The following is an 18396-nucleotide window of genomic DNA, read 5'->3' on the forward strand; positions in this document are numbered from 1 at the left end:
ATTAAACCTGCCGCTGAAGTCATCAGTAATAATTAAATGGCAATAATGCTGAGAAAAAGAGAAACATCCATTACTGTGTCTGTCTGGAAACTTGCAGATACTCAAAGCACTCTCAGATATTGAAAGTCATTTTTGTTTATCACTTGTAATATGTTTCTTTGTTCCACTTATTATTTTATATTTGCTTGTATGTTTTGAATCTATATTTAGTTTGTTATAATTCTTAACATACAATTGGTTTAGTTTATCATTAATTTGCTATTTTTTTTAAAAAGTAATCTACTTATATCAGCAATCTGATAAAAATGCACAAAAAACGAATTAATGAGATGAAGTAAATGTAGATCAAGAATTGTAACTTCCATTTGTTTAATAAATAAAAAAGCATCGAGACGCATCAATAATGATCACAGTGCAGCCTTCTAAATCATAACTGAGTCGAATTGTGAGGTTCCTAGAGATTCCCATCCTGATTCCTTACTAAATAAATAGTGAAATCAGGAGTTTAAAAACACTTGGAGCAGTATTTACGCGGGAGAATCGATCATCTCTATTTAAAAGAAGTAACAAAGATATGAATATTTTAAGTTGGATCTGACCATCTTCACATGAATTAATTCAGCCTGAAGTCAAATCTTTTCTCGAAGAATGTGCCTGAAACACGTGCTAACGTCCATAACAATTTATGCTCTTTCTTCTGCTTCTTATGTTCTTTCTTTATGTTTCTTCTTCTGTTTCTCCCTGTTTCCCATGTCGTCTCTCCCATTCTCTGGCAGCCTCTTCTGCCCTTCCTGTCCTAGTGTTGGCATGCTATCTTTCATCTACTCAATAGTCTGTGATCCCTCACTTCTGTCCACTCTAACTCTCAACATATTTACCTGCAACAGTCCTCCACTGATCTCTCTTGCCATTACCTTACATCACCTCTCCTCGTCTATCTCTGTTTTTGTGCAAAAGAAAGCAAAGTCATTAAAACTACCATGAGACCACAACAAACAACTCTGCCTTTCGGCATTTGAGAACAGCATGACATGCCCACAGACACCCAAGCACATTCTCACCATTATTACTGCGTCATTATATTGCTATTGCTTAAAATGCGACCCAAAAAAGCCCTCTGTTACTCATTCTCTGTCGCTCCTAATCTCTCTTTTTTTCTTCCCACATGCAAGCATTTCAGAGGACAGAAGCACATTTGGCCTTCCTCCCCTGGGCTGTGCATGTCCTTGCCCTGCTGTGGAGACTCTACTCACAGAGGCCGCAGGGAAACTGTAGGAGCCTTCCAGACCAGACAGACTGACAGAGACAGAAGTGAATAGGATAAAGGCTCCACAGAGATTGACCCACTGCAGTGGGGTCTATTAGCGTGAGCTACTGTCTGTTAAACGACTCAGAGGGTGATTTGGGAAGGTTTTATAGTGTCTTGCTTGAAAAAGAGCCAGAGTGAGATTCTGCAGGACTCTCTGCAGTATAGTTTTACAGTTATAGACTGTAAAATCTCAAGAAGCAGATTTCCGATGTGCATGTCTACTAGAGGTTCAGCAAGAACTTTAATCTGATTGGCTTCATTAACATTGTCACTGTTTAGGAATGACAGCAGTATTTACTAACAGATGTGAAGCAATCAAATTGAACTGTTCATACTTACAGTCACAAATAATGCCTATAACCCATTACCTACGTTAAAAATGCTGGCTTACAGATCAGTATAGAAAGACTTAAGAAATGCTATGCTAATGCTAATGTCCCTTACTGTATTGTGATGTTGTGTCCCGGCACGACGACACAAAAACAATAAAACCCATTATAAATGAGGCATTTGTTGAATCCAGTGGGGACATAATTACTGATTATAATGCTGTCTTTTTACGTAAACATTACCATGTCTGCATTTGTGATCAGAGAAACAACAAACAACAAGCACTACTCTACACTGTTCAAAACTCACGTTTGAATAGTCAGTAGCAGAAACGTAAGGCTGTGAGTCAGAAGCGTCAGACTGTCCTTGGAATTGCACCACTTTATAGAAACAGCCTTTCTGCAAGCCAGCATTGTAGACTAACATTACTCTTCCAGGTTCAGGAAAGAGTCCTCCATAAAATGTGCTGCAGACACTCCAATATTTGGGTTGAACTGTTCTGGAACAGTGTTGTAAATACAACTTAACCACTGATTTCTAGTTGTGTCCTCTTTTGGAAGCCCAAACTAAGTACTTTCACTTTCACAACAAAACACAGCGTCTCCAGGACATGGCGTCGGCGGCAGCGACAACACTACAGCGAGAATAATAGTTCCGCCTTCTTTCTTTGCGTATACATTTGGGCGGTGTTATGCAAATCTCGCCACACTGTGGCATAGACATGTGAGGGCGTGTTTGAATGAGCCGTTTTAGGGGGGCGTGGCAGAGTCTTAACTTTTATATAGAATATCTCTTTGGCTTTGAGACTTTAGTCTTTTTAGTCTTATCTATGCACAAACAGCTTGTAACACTCCAAAGAGAAAGGAAAACTTGAAATCGCACTATATGACCCCTTTAATAAAAGTGCTGAAGGGAGGGGAAAATTCTGTGCGTGATTCAGTAACAATGCGCACATTAAAGAGCACAGACGCAGCCAGATCCTTTCCATAATGATCAGCGCAATCTACCAAGAGCAGCACAAATTACCCCCTGCTTATTAACACATGCTTTTTTTGGGCGTTAAATAATGGTGCAAATTCCAGTAATTTGACAAGCGCAAATGTTACCGCACTGCGTTTTAATACGTCTTTAGTAAATCCTGACAGTTCTGTTTTAATGCAAAAATATGGTTTGCACTGGTGCAAGCTATATATATATATATATATATAGCTTGCACCAGTGCAAACCATATTTTTGTGTTAAAAAATAAATACAACTTAACCACTTATATATACATATACAAGTAGAAAACAGTTCTGTTTACAATATTACTGTTTTTACTGTCTTTTTAATTAAATACATGCAGCATTGATAAGGATAAGATACTTCTTCAAAAACACAAATTAAACCATTTAAAAAATTTAATTATGTCACCATTTACTCATTCTCATGTTGTTCAAATTTGTGTTCATGTCTTACTTCTTTTGAACATAGAAGATATTTTGAAAAGTTGTAGGAAGTTGTTCAGCAGAAGAAACAAAGCAATACAGGTTTGTAACAACATGAGGCCAAGTAAATGATAATTTGCAATTTTGGGTGAACTAACCCTAAATGTTTCAAGGCTCTTGGTAGCCATCTCTTAAACAATTTTAAAAAAGCTGTTCAGTACTGCTGTGTGAACACAGCCATTATGATTCTTCATTTACATAAATACTTCATTATGACAAATTGGAACTAAGTTTTCCATAATGCACAGAGATGAACAGTAAAGTCCCAGAAACAGACCCATTCTGCTGTAATATGAAGCACATCAGCAGTCTGCTTAAGTTGCCATGTGTGTGAGAGAGAGAGAGAGAGAGAGAGAGAGAGAGAGAGAGATATCTCAGTTCATCCTAACAGCCTCCACTGGATCATCGGTAGGCCACATGTGCCCCACTGCAGATGAAGCAATTATGAAAGCACACACACACAGTTACATTCGACAGAAATCTCATGCATGCCCATGCAGTCTATACAAAATTAACGTAAATAAACACCCATGCAGTTGCATTACTTCCCACATGATTATGACACTAACAACCCTGTTATGCATACCACACGGTCGCTGTATCTATCTTAAATGTGTCTACATATGTTCAGCCACAATTTTTGTTCTATAACAAGCCATTTCAAGAAAGAAATGCATTACTTCCTGCAAACAGTATTTTCACCCTTGCTCCTCTCACCCTTGGCTAATCAGTGAGCATGCGTCTAAAAGCTGGATAAAGCCATTACAACACTAGGTCTAAAAAAAATCTGTCTCGCTGGTGGCGGACTGGGCATGGGCCAACTAGACAGCAGTCTGTGCAGTGCACACACACACACACACGCTACAACCAAGATACCTCAGAGGTGTTAAAATATGACTTTTGTCGTGGAGAAAGAGCTCTTGCTCTCTGAAGAAGGGGTACAAAAGGGAAACGATCCTGCAATTTTATATGCTTGGGAACATGTTCCAATCTCACTTTACCCTCCATCTAGGACTATTTTCACTGCCACCACACTTCAAACTGTTCTACATAAAGACAGGGACAACCAGACACCTTAGACTATCTCCATCACCTTCATGCTGAGCACTGTCAGGCAGAGAAGCAGAAACACTTTTAACAAAGGCCTCGCTCGTGCTCTCTCACTCCTGTCCTCGGTCTTGCTGCCACTTTCCTCTCTTTCCCCCAACTACTGCCTTTTTCCTGCAGTGCACACTTTTGCAGAGGCCTATACCCTTTCCTCCAACACATCTAAATATAGTCAGCCTCAAAGAGAGCTGTGGCTGATAATGAATTGTAATAACAGCTGAAGTGGAGAACTGTGAATAAAACTATGATCCTTTTCAATATTAACCACCACATCCAATAGCAGAAGTAACAGGCTGAAAGACTGAGATTCTTAAACGTAAATTATTAAACATACTACGTCCTAATGAAGCATAATTGTACTGGAATTAAAGGTGAAAGAAGAGTTTATGAAATCCAGAGTGGACTTTTAGACAGTACAAATTCTGAATTTGAGGACTATCAATGTAGGAATATTCCTTTCTCATATTGATAAAGTACTGAATTTGTCCTCCTCGAGTTTGTGGAAGATAATCATTATGTTTTATGAGGGCAATTTTGCCTGGTCATGATGCAAAGACAAATAAACTAGAACTGGCTACGTAAAACAACATCAGTCATTTCATGTATTATTACATTTCAATTGTTTTAATTGTAATAAAGCTGAAAACAGATCAAATTTAAATATGAAAAACAGAAATGTTGCCTTACTATCTTAAATAAATTAAGTTTAAATACAAAATTTACTAGCAAAAATAAAAATAAATTAAAGCTAATAAAAAAAATCCCTTGATAAACTGTTAATTTACTTCTTATTAATATTAATGTAGTTGTTAAGTTTAGGTATGGGTAGGGTTAAGGGATCTAAAATAGGGTCATACAAGCATTAATATGTGCTTTATAAGTACTAATAAATGGTGAGTATGCTAGTAATATGCATGCTAATAAGCAACTAGATAATAGCGAGAATTGGTCCTTAAAGTGTTACCAAAAAAAAAAAAAAAAATGACAAAAGGCATATCAAATTACTAGACCATAAACTACAACTGAAAAAAAGCTCCTTCTAAATATGAACATTTTTTAAATACTATAATAGCACAATAACACTGAAGCAAAACCGGTCAAGAAACTGAACTCATCTGGGACTTCTTCCAACAGGAAAAAGATTCATAAGAAAATCATAAATATTGTGTTTGCATTTCATGACCATAACTGCATAGGTCTTATTTATATAACATTCTATCTATTCTTAAATTCTTCATTTTAAATTCTGTGACTTTTAAGCTTATGACCCTTTTATTTCTCAGCTATTCCAAGATCACGAGCCACTTTAACACATGTGTATATCTTTATTACGTGTGTAGGAGGGTGAATATAAAACAGGAGGTCAGCAAGACATTCCATAATCAAAACCATCCACCATTTAATGACAAATCAATGACTTACCCAGCACTCCCAGCCTATAGTTCAGGGTCACCACGATTACATTTCCGTAGCTGGCCAAAATGCTGCCGTCAATCATGTTTCCTGTACCTTCCATGTAGGACCCACCATGGATGTACACCATAACAGGTCTCAGCCCATTCTCATCATGGATGTCTGCAGGAAGAAAAAAAAACAACATACTGTAAACACTTTTTATATTTGTAGAATGATTAAACAACCCTTTCTCACCTACTATTAATGGCCTGACAAAAGCACTGGTGGTTTTTCTCAGTAAACGAACATCAGTAGAACACTTTAGGCTTTACACTTTGACAAGCAAATCCAATAGTAAAATCCCAAATGAGAAGATCAGACAAATATCCCAAAATAAATAGTTTTTTTATACCATTACCAAGCCGCATTTTCATTGAAACTAATCCTACCTCAGCGAGATTCACCTCAAGATGTTGCTCATGCACAGGGAAGTCCGTAATTGCTTCGGATGAGTTGGTTATTTGTGGGTCTCTCTTGTTCTGATTAAAGCCCCTGATTAGTACATGTGTAGGAGGCTGATTATAAAACAGGAGACATAAAGCCCTAGGATGAGGAAGTCTTTGATAACATTTCACAAATTACAGGCTGGCTTACCAGACTATAGATTTTTCACATCAGATATCTAATGGTCTTGAACATAACAACAAATGTAGATACAGAAGTCTCCTTTTGTTTAGTCACAATAAAAACACACTTTGAAACTTTTTAGACAAGTGCTTTTACTGCAGACGATGAACAATAATATCAACGAATGCATGTTCAGGGAAGCTGTAAACCACTAGCTTATATTTACACTTAACGGCCACTTTATTAGGTACACCTTGTTAACGCAAATATCAACCAATCACATGGCAGCAATTCAGAGCAGATTGATCATAAACACAGCTAAAAGGCTTTCATTGGCCATCATTCACAAAACTTAACATCTACCACAGTTTTATCTTAGGTAGAATGCAAAATGTTTCCATACAAGCATTTCAGTCAAATGGCATTTATGCAATATTTCACACCTTTAACCCACAGAAGAAAATCAACCCTCCGCAACAGTTTAAAAACAGCTCAATTCCATACAAAACATCTGGATTTGGCAACCCTGCATCCAACACGAGCTGCATCCAAAGTGACTTAAATACTCTGCATATTGATAGCGTCTCTCTGATGCACGAAAATTATATTCAATATTAGAATGTTTGCGGGAGCAAACCAACTTTTGGTAGAAAACAAAGGCCAAATCCCAGACATTTTGGGCAAAATAGAAATCCCGGCCGGATGCATTTTTTAGGTCCATGTTCGGGAAAAAGAGGACGTATGTTCACCCTACATTTAGGTACATACATAGACATGGTCAAGACAATCTCCTGAAGTTCAAACCAAGCATCGGAATGGGGAAGAAAGGTGTTTTAAAAAACTTTGAACATGGCATAGTTGTTGGTACCAGATGGGCTGGTCTGAGTATTTCACAAACTGCTGATCTGCTGGGATTTTCATGCACAGCCATGTCTAGGGTTTACAGAGAATGGTTATAAAAAGAGAAAATATCCTGTGAGCGGCAGTTCTGTGGTCGAAAATGCCTTGTTGATGCCAGAGGTCAGAGGAGAATGGCCAGACTGGTTTTAGCTGATAGAAAGGCAACAGTAACTAAAATAACCACTCATTACAACCAAGATATGCAGAGCAAGATCTCTGAAAGCACAACACATCAATCCAGCAGAAGACCACAGCGGGTGCCATTCCAGTCAGCTAAGAACAGGAAACAGAGGCTACAATTTGTACAGAATCACCAAAATTAACAATAGAAGATGGGAAAAAGGTTGCCTGGTCCGATGAGTCCCGATTTCTTCTGTGATTTTTAGATGGCACACTGTAAAAAATAGCTGTATAACGGTACATTGCATTTTCTACAGCAATGTACCGTTCTGTGTAAATACAGTTAAATACTGTAAATGATGATAAAAATATTAACAGCAAGCTACTGTTCAGTCTTAACGGTATAATACAGTATTTTTTAGTGTGACGTTGTTGCTTGAGCCCGCTCATAACTCTGAGCAAACCCACGACGCATCAGCTCTCATCAACAGTCAAGAGGTGTGCACTCGTGCAGGTTTTAAATTACTGATCTACAATATTTTATTAAAGGGATAAAGAAGAAGAAGAAGCAGAATTAAAGACGATTTTTGTGAGCTGCCAGCATCGAAATGTATGGCGCACCGGCTTGCTTTTCTATTCGCCAACTAAGGTAATTGCAATTTTTTTCAAAGTCAGTTTTAGCCTGTGAAATTATTTACAGACTGTTATTTATTTTTATTGAATGAAGTTACCAATAACAGTTCTTTTTTTTCATATCCGGTAAACAAATCAGCTAACTAAGTTAGCAAGCTCGTTCATTTGAGTTTAACTTTTGCTATTTTGCAAGCTAATCAAATGTCCGTGGTATACGCGATCATCCATTGAATTTTTTTTTTGTAAACTCTATGTGATAGACTGGGCTTTAGTTTACCATTTGTTGTGCGGTTTATTGAAATGTGCACTAAAGTTATGCTAACAGTTATAGATACACCATAATCATTTTATTATTCTGTCAGAGAGAACCTTAAAGATGTTCTGTATTTTGTTGTTACCGTGTGTAGGCTGATACAAATATTTTGTAATGTTTCTATTGTTGTTGTCTGCATCAGTTGCTGGTGACGAAGTCACAATTAGATGATCAGTATTGAAGCCAGCTACTGTCTTCAACTTACAAAACCAAGAGAAAGCTACAAAGACACTGGAGTTTGTTCAAAGGTAAATATTGTTAGATTTTTCTGCCACTCTTCCCAACTTTGTTCAGAAATTGTTGTTCTTTCTTTTTACCTTCCACCCCACTACTCTCTTTCTTTATTTTATTTACTTGCCACGCCTAACATTCCATATTTCTCTATTATTACATTTTAGGCACTTCATTGGTGTGAACCATGAGAGGGAAACAAAGGCCAGCCAATTGACGGTGGTGTCGAAGAAGACAGGGCAAGGTTTTATAAAAACCGTATGAACTTTGAGTGGGACAGTATTTAGTAAGGTGAAGTCACATATTCTGCAACCAGAAGTCATAGCATTTTGTTGTGTTCAGTCCAGTCTCACTGGTGAAGTGGAAATAGTGTAATTAATAATGCTTTAATAAAAGTCTAATGTTTTAAAGCCATCTCTTGTCCGAGGATTTTGTTTTCAAGTAATTTTAAATTGTATTTAATTTTAGAATGTAAATTTTAAACAATTAGCTTAGCAGTGTTTCAATGTTAAGTTCACATTATACAGTACTTTAATACATTTTAAGTAATAAAGAGCTTATACAATTACAGTTGGAATACTAAAATAACAGTGTAATGACAGTATTATACTGTAAAGCTTATATTTTCTATGGCACGGTTCTGTAATATTTTTTTATAGTAATAAACTGTTATTGCAGATTACAGTAGGTACACTGTAAAATTACAGCATTATACTGGTGAATCTAGCTGCCAGTAGTTTACTGTAATTTAACAGTGAAATTGTTTACAGTGCAGTATCAGAATTTGGTGTAAACAACATGAAAACATAGATCCATCCTGCCTTGTATCAATGGTTCAGGCTGCTGTGTAATGGTGTAGGGGATATTTTCTTGGCACACTTTGGGCCACTTAGTACCTGTTGAGCATTGTTTAAATGTCACGACCTACCTCAGTGTTGTTGACCATGCCCATCCCTTTCAGACCACTTCCAGCAGGATAATGCTCCATGTCACAAAGCTCAGATCGTCTCAAACTGGTTTCTTGAACATGACAATGAGTTCACTATAGTCAAATAGCCTCCACAGTCACCAGATCTCACTCGCACTTTTGGGATGTGGTGAAATGGGAGATTCACATCATGGATGTGCAGCCAACAAATCTACAGAACCTGTGTGATGCTTTCATGTCAATATGGACCAAAATCTCTAAGGAATGCTTCCAGCACCTTGTTGAATCTATGGCACAACGAATTAAGGCAGTTCTGAATGCAAAAAGAGGTCCAAACCGATACAAGCAAGGTTTACTTAATAAAGTGGTTGGTGGCTGTTTATATATACATTCATACAGATTTGGAATGGCACATGGGTGATTAAATGAAATCAGAATTTTAATTTGTGGGTGAACTATTTCTTTAAGATAGTTAACTTTTCTGAAAGTTCACAAAAACACCTACATAACAAAGACTTAAAATTGACTCAAAGGAAAAAAAAAAATACTGGTTACAAACAAGTCATAACACTGTTTTTTCAGGGTGAATAATCAGTGTGCATCTTTAATTAAGTGTGTTTTAATGCTCTGTGGTTTGCACTGTTACTCTTATTAGGGTAATGTGTATACTAATATTTCATCAAACAGCTTCCACAGCCTGCTCCAAACAGCTGATGGAATGAGAGCTAATGGCTACAAAAAGGGGTTATGACATTCGGCGTGCGTGCGTGTGTGTGTGTATGTGTGCATCCACCTCCGTAAACACACTCACTGCAAACAGCCTCCTCTCAGTGGGAGTGGTATATCTGCATTAGAAACACACTTGTTGGCTTCTCAGACTGGAGTGGAGTCCAACAGAGGTATGGCGTTAGACCCAGAGTAATTGGTATTCAGCCAAAGCCACCTCACTGTACTTTGATTATTGGTTTCTGTTGCATATGGCTTCATTAACTGCATAGAGGTGGTGCACAAACACGCACACACACACACACACACACACACATCCAGCGTGGTCTGCTGCAGCGTTGGCACAATCCTACAGTGCCTGTGGGCAGGCGAACAGAATTAAAGGCAAGTCTGTGTATCGTTCTCCCCCGCAAAGGAAAACAGAGAGAACGAGAGAGAGGGAAACAGAGTGAGAGAGATAGAGAAAGAGAGGGAGAGCTGGAAAAAAAACCCGTCGTGACAGGTGATTAATCTCGGTCGGGTTCTGAGTGGGCGCTAGGCAGCGCACTAATGCGAGTGCATCTATTTTGCAGCTCTTTGCTGGTGTACAACTTTCAGCGTCGCAGCGCCTTTATTGCACTGGACCATCAGCAAGGCCAGAACCTCCTGTCTAATTCTCTGCCTCTCAACCAGGCAGACTAATAGCTGTGCAAGGGCTTCTCGTTTAGTGGAGATGTTATACAAGCATTGTGTTGATGTTCTGCCCTTTTATACCGGTCTAGGATTACCTATCATGACCCATTACTAGCAAAGCTGGCAAAACTTTCCACCCACGTAATTGGAAAGCTCTATTATGGAGAATCTTAACTGACAAACTTGACCCAGTAGAAGCAGTTTAGGTACTAATTTCGTGGGATCCTTCCAAGAAAACAATTTAAATCCTTCATCGCCACAGCTATTGGAAGGAGAACTATCCAGAAACACATCACAAGAATGGAGTGCTGCCATGAACTTGTTTAAAGTAGATGCCGATACACATCTTAAGGCTCTTCACAGTGAAACCCATAGATCAAGGAGACAAGGCGATCAAGGAGATATTGGAGGGGCTGTTAGCAGAGAAGGCAGCACATCTATGCACATTTTGCATCCCAGGTGTGTTGAAACTCAACTGGCATTGAAAACCTGCGAAGTTGGCAAACATGTTGGCTCTGGGGATTGATGAGTTGGGGGCTGTTCACCCAGAATGAGTTCTTGCATGCAAAAACAGCTATCGCAGTATTATAGGTTTACTAAATATTAAAGGTTTACTTAACCCTAAAATAAAAATTCAGCCCATTCAGAAAACACACCCTTAATGTGTTCCAAACCCTTAGAAACACAAATGAAGATTTTTTTATATTCTCTCATGAGACTCCATGCATTGACAGTCCACACAACCAAAATTTTCAAGCTTCAAAAAGTTAATAAAGACATCATACAAGTAATCCAAAGTGGTTGCATAGCTATTATCAGTAAATTACAACAAATAATCTTTAATTTGTTTGTTAAATGAGTTAAATTATTAAATGAGCTTCACCTTATTAGTTCATGGAAACAACAGTTTATCTTTAGTCCATTTGATGACCAAATTAATCACTTACATTCTATGCATCTTATCCGCTTTATTTCTTTATCCATTCCTGGTAGTAGTTGTGTTAGTTATTCATTCAGTCACTCATAATCCTTCTCGAGCATGTTTACCTAGAAGAACAGCCCAGGCAGATGCAAGAACATTTCCTGCGTGAGCGGCCCTTTAGGCATCCACTCTGACCCCATCCTGTCAGTGCCAAGAGTTTCACTGTTTAGATGTTATACAAGGTCCCTTTCTTGTTTTATCTGTGGAACTGTGCAGTGACAAGAAGACACAAGTAAAGAGGATGAGAGAACATGAAAGACAGAAATAAAATAAAATAAAAGGAAAAGATATAGAGAGCAAGAGTGTCAGAGAGATAGAGAGAAAAGGGAAGGGAGGAAGGAGCGAAAGGAGAGAGTGAGTGGGGGTGACTCTGCAGTGAGCACACCCTGGACATTCATCATTGCCAGCACAGGCCGAGGAGGATAATATATTCCCTCATGTGCTGCACAGCACTGCACACATTACTCATCTTTATACAGCGCAAGAACGAGAGAGAAAGAGCTGAATTCTTCATTAGACTCAACAGTTCTTATTAAAGAAATAGTTCACCCAAAAATGAAAATTCTGTCAGCATTTTCTCATCCTCATGTCATGCTGAACCTGTATGACTAATATGGAACACAGAAGTAGATATTTAGCAGATACTGGCTTTTTAAAGCAGAGGTCCCCAACCACCGGGTCGTGACCCACTATCAGGCCATGGAAGAATTTATACTGGGTCGCAAGAACGTTCTGGGAAAAATGTGTATATATATGACACTCTGTTATTTATTGCGCTTTTATGATTGTTCTAATTATTCTGTATTTCCATTGTATGTGATTGATATGGAGTAGCAGTTTGATGATTTCCTGTTAAATAAGTAAATGAAAGATTGCTCTGATCAGTCATATATTAGGCGTTAAACGGCTCGCAGTTGATCCGTGATAGCTACGTACAGACAAGACCCTACCGTTTGGCATGCATGTGATTCGTAGATGAATTTGCCAATTTACACGTTCAAGCAATTTTAAATCACGAGAAGAAGAAACAAAAGAGAGCTCAATTCGTTACTCGCATGCTGTTCTCACACACAATCAAAGGTCGTACAAGCATAGAGACGTGTTTCAGACAGAGCAGAAATAACGAGTTGCATATACACATAAAATTAGCCTAGATCAAAAACAATTCACGGCATTGTCATTCTCTGTGCTTTAATTAAAAAAAAAAACACAATATAATGTGCTGAACCACTATATAATGCTATTATAATACTATATAATAACCTAATATATAGCCCTATATTAGGCTATATATAACCCCCCACCCCCCGTCCAGCCGGTCTGCGAGAATATTTTCCAAACGTAACCGGTCCATGATGTAAAAAAGTTTGGAGACCCCTGTTTTAAAGACGTTTCTTATGCTCACCAAAGCTGCATTTATTTGATCAAAAAAGTGCAGTAAAATGTGCAGTATTGTCAAAATGATTACAATTCAAAAGAATACATTGTAATTGTCTTTTAGGATATATTTTAAAATGTAATTTATTCCTGTTATTTTTAGCAGCCATTAATCCACTCTGCAGTGTCACATGATGTTTCATAATATTTCTAATATGCTGATTTCCTGCTCAAGAAAGATTTCTTAGTATTAGCAGTTGAAACTGGTTGTGTTGATTGATATTTTTGTAGAAACTATGACACTTTTTAAAAAAATAATGAATTATAAAGGGTTAGTGAAGGGTATAATGCATTATATATATATATATATATATATTTTTCATAATGTGCTGTACATTACATCTTGTCATAAATGATTGTAACCAAAGTCAAATTTAAAATGCATAACGTAACAATCAATTGATAAGTGTTATAATGTACTAAATGTGGTTACAATTGAAGAGTTTATTTGCAAAAACAGATAACTCCATTTTTATTAACAATTTATTATTATTATTATTATGTTATCATGTTTTCATTGTGTTTCATTGTGTTAATTAGATGCAGTTTTAGTCTTTTTTTATCAAAAACCCAACTGCAGTTTGATTGAGATTAACTGGAATGCACTATGAAAAACATGTTATCTGTTTTTGCAAATTAACTCTTCAATTATTCATGAGATTGTACAATGCATTATAAGGTGTATTCCAAGGCATAATTAATGCATTAAAACTACTGTTATAATGCTTATACAGTGCTACCAAAAAAAACTTTGAACTGAATACTGAACCCTGAATACTAGACCCAGACTTACATATAAATATGTGTGATATAAATATGTATAAATTAATGCATATGTATATATATACAAAATGCTACGCGCACACACACACACACACACATATATATATATATATATATATATATATATATATATATATATATTTTTTTTTTACATTTAACATTTTTCAAAAACGTTTGTGTTCCACAGAAGAAACTAAGCCATACAGGTTTTGAAAAAGAAGAAAATAATGACTGAATTTTCATTTTTGAATAATCTATTCCCAGAAGTGTTAGTAGGGAAGGATGGCTGTTAATGACCGTGCAGTCTGTGCAATGTTGAGCTGTTCAGTCCGTCTGTTCAGCTGTAACACAGAATTGTAATCCATAGCAATACAGGGCAGGCACGCCGGCGAAAACATAGCTGTAATATATCATTAAAAGCAATTGTATGCCGATTATTGGCCTCACATCAAGCCGAAGTCAACTGTGGCTTCTGGACATGCACCATATTTGATATTCATGTACTGCTACTGGGTCTCAAATGTAAGCTTTCAACATCAACCTTTAATAAAGCTGTTAAAGTAATGCCGTAGGCCCTTCATTCAGAGCCCATGTTAACCAATTAAGGCATGGTTGACAAGTGATATTCTTTCACTCGTTTATTTCTAAACTAAAGCTCTTTCTTTCTGTACAGGCTGAGTCTAAAGAGTGTCATCCTTTTAAAGGGACTACAGATGGAAAGAACAGCTTTCTCATTCATTTCTATGCATTTAAAGAGTCTTTCTGGGTGAGTTTTTAAAGGTGACAGGAAATTGCGGAGGCTAGTGCATTGCTGTAGGGTGATTTTGCAGGGGAGTCTTATGGCATAGGTACAACCTCAAGGGAGCCAGAAAGAGTAATTCATCGCCACTGCAGATGTTCGCACAGACAGAGAGCATCGATCCTGCCCTTCTGAAAACACCATCTTTGTCTCTTCAGAACAAGAAGCGTTTGGTGGAGGTACTATAGGACTCAACACTTGGGTTTCTTTTTAAGGCAGCCTGATTTCAAAATGCAGAGATTAAATAGGCATTTGTAAATGTTAATATGCCATCTGGACAACTCAGTCCAAAGTCCAAGACTATTCATTATATAACTGATATTATTCTTATTATATATTTCCCTTTAATTACCAGTTCACTGATGACAAACATGATTTATTTATTTTTTCCTAAATGTATGCCTTAAGCACATGTGCCTTCAATTGTACACAAACCACCCTACACAAATAATTGGCCAGTAGAAAACATGTGTCCAGGCTAAATAAAGAATTTGTCAATTCTCATGGTCAACATTACAACATCGTTAAGCTATATGGCACATGAGAAAATTATAAACAACTTCTCACTATTTAGTTGCTTATTTGCATGCATATTACTAGCTTGTTGCCTGTTTATTAGTACTCATAAAGCACATATTAATGCCTTATTCTGCATGACCATATTTTAGACCCCTTAATCCTGCCCAGTATCCAAACTTAACAACTACTTTACTAACTATTAATAGGCAGCAAATTGGCAGTTTATTGAGGCAAAAGTCATAGTTAACAGTTAACTGAGAGAATTGGTCCCCAAACTGAAGTGTGACCTAAACTACATTTAGAAAGCAAAGTTATAGGGATTGGTATGACTTTCTGTCTTCCTTTTTTCTCTGTGTTTTTTGTCCGTTCAATCAAAGTCGATATTCTTCAAAATATCTTATTTTATATTCAGCAGATGAAAGAAAGTTTTACAATGACATAGGGGTGAGTAAATGATGACAGAATTTGATGTTTGTGTGGGAACTATATTTTTAAATTAACTGTTGATGTTGACAATTGTACCATTATGTGTTCACACAATGACAGGTCGCAAGAGGAATGCCATCTATTTCAACAAACTTTGTGAGCAATAGTCTACAGATTATTGCTCAAGCTGAATCTTGTAAAAGAGCAAAAATAAGATCTCAAAAATGCTTCTTGTAGTATTTTCCCAGCTGGCTACAAACACATGTTTGCTCTATTCCATACAGATACAGGTATCAGAGGGCAATCAGAAAGTACAACATGTCTGGACAGCAGCAATCAATGATCGCACACATCACTCAGAGATCATGACAGCTGACGCTTCAGCAGCCACAAACCACAGTCAGATCCACTACAGCAATTTATCAGACGTGTCAAGAGACACCACTACATCCTGTGCCCAATACAGATCAATTCAATTATCATATGTTTAACTGACCTGCCTCTATGTTTCTTTGAGACGTATAGCCTATGCAAGGCTCGAATTGAGGGGGGTGCAGGGGAATGGAATCCCCCTCGTTGAAAAATGGATAATGTTGTTTTGTAACACTTTAGTATAGGTACCAATTCTCACTATCAATTAGTTGCTTATCAGCATAGCTATTATTAACACATTGCCTATTTATTAGAGCTTATAAAGCATATTCTGCATGACTATATTCTACCCTAATCCTACCCAATACATAAACTAAACAACTACCTTACTAACTATTAATAAGCAGCAAATTAGGACTTTATTGAGGCAAAAGTTGTAGTTAATGATTTGTTAATGGTGAGAATCGGACCTTAAAACAAAGTGTGACCATTGTTTTATATATTTATATATATATATATACTGTATATATAACTTTTAATGTAAATTAAATATTACAATTCTCTACATATGATAATTTATCAACTAAATAATGGCAACTGGTCAATTAGAACTCAATATGAGCTGCAAAACACAAACGCAAGCTATTTTTTTTTTATGCAAAATATATATTTATAATATAAAAAGTTTTTTATTTTTAATTATTATTTTTTACATATATATATATATATATATATATATATATTTATCACACAAGCAAGAGTGCCCTCCTGAATATCAGCATGTGTACATGATTGCAGATGTGCTATTAATTTTATACAACAGTGCAGAACAACCCTGCAGTGTTTCGTACCTAACTGAATACATTTTTGAACAAATGGAGTGAGTGTTCGATTTGAATGATTCAATTAATAATTTATTACAACAGGCTTGCTGCCACCTACTGGCGGTTTTAGTGTCATGATTTTTAATCTCTGAAATAAAACAATATAATTTAATTATCGTTATCAACAATTTTATTTAATAGTTTTAAGTGTTTCAAATTATAATTTTTTTGTAATTATTGTATAAAGTCAGCTAAAATCATCCCCCTTGAGTTTTTTTTTTTTTTTTTACAATTCGATGATTGCTCTACCCTTTCTTGGCACCTTATAATGCGTTGTGTCTAACAAAATACTATTTGTCCAAGTATAATGGGATGCAAAAGAGCAAGCCATTAATATTACTGTGAGAAGAGTTTCTTCAACACAGCATCTGACAGGAGTTACAAATGAACAGATTTCCACTGTCAAAACAACACAGGTTAGTGCTCATGCTTCACCGGGCAATGAAGGAAAAATAATGGCAAAACTGAGAAAAAAGAAGGAAACATGACTGTTTAATCTTTTCTCTTAGGAGGAGCGGAAAAAAAGCATGCAGACTTTCGTCGACCATCTTTCACTTTGCAGCACTGGGAGAAGGTAATGTTTATATGGCAACAAGTGTTATTTTATGGATCTTCTTGTATTTTCTGGAGAGGCAAAACTTTAGCCTTTTCACACAGTCCTTCAGCTCTGTGCTAGGAATCGCCAAAGAGGAAAGAGGTGTCAAAAAGATGTGCTTTATGATGCTGCACTTCGATGGCCAAAAAGGTAAGAACAAAATTAAATAAATCTAAAGAATTCATTACAGGAAAAAAAAATTTGATTTCGCTTTCATGCAGGTTTCAGGCTGGAATTTTGTTGTTGTTGTTGTTGTTAAAAAATAGAAAAAGATGGAAAAAATACCTTTATTTTCGCCACCCTCATTATTGGTGAAATCATCGCCTTTGACTGTGTTGGCTCCTACTGTCAACAACAGGGGAAAAGTAAAGAGGATAAATGGGGGAACAGATTTTAAAACAGCAGCTTACATATTAAACAAAAATCATTTCCAAAATGATTTATTTCAAGTTTGAAGAAAGTCTGCTGAAAACAGCTAACACAATGAGGATTAGTCATTACAGCTGGGAAATATATTTCTAAATTAATAAATACATTTTGTAGATAATTACATTTTTTTTTTTTTTACTATTATAAAATAATAATATTAAGCAAAATCTTCATTAGTCTTGCATTTTGGTGTGCAAATAAGGGTGAGAATAAAGTGCCTAAAAAAATACAAAAAATAAAAAATGCTTTAAGCAAATGCAGAATGAGCATCAGGATTCTGGTGTTTCTGTAAATGACCTTGGCTCATTACATATGCAGCACTGTGTGTTAGCATTGGCTCACACTGAGAGTTCCTGCAGGTTCCAATATTTCTTCAGTTAACAGAGAATTGT

General features: G+C 36.6%; 1 protein-coding gene across 2 annotated transcripts in view; it reads right to left on the bottom strand.

Moving 5' to 3' along the window:
• Positions 1-18396, bottom strand: part of LOC306872211 (neuroligin-4, X-linked-like) — a 119332-nt gene that overhangs the window by 69670 nt on the left and 31266 nt on the right. The window contains exons 3-4 of one of the 2 annotated variants that reach the window (XM_079420697.1): positions 17861-17920; positions 5656-5808 (exon numbers count right to left, since the gene is read on the bottom strand). In XM_079420697.1, the coding sequence (XP_079276823.1) occupies positions 5656-5808; positions 17861-17920 (213 nt within the window). The remainder of the gene's footprint in view (positions 1-5655; positions 5809-17860; positions 17921-18396) is intronic. The other variant, XM_079420698.1, reaches the window with a different exon arrangement.

Source organism: Barbus barbus, assembly GCF_936440315.1.
Source record: "Barbus barbus genome assembly, chromosome: 7".
In the NCBI taxonomy this organism is placed as follows: Eukaryota; Metazoa; Chordata; class Actinopteri; order Cypriniformes; family Cyprinidae; genus Barbus; species Barbus barbus.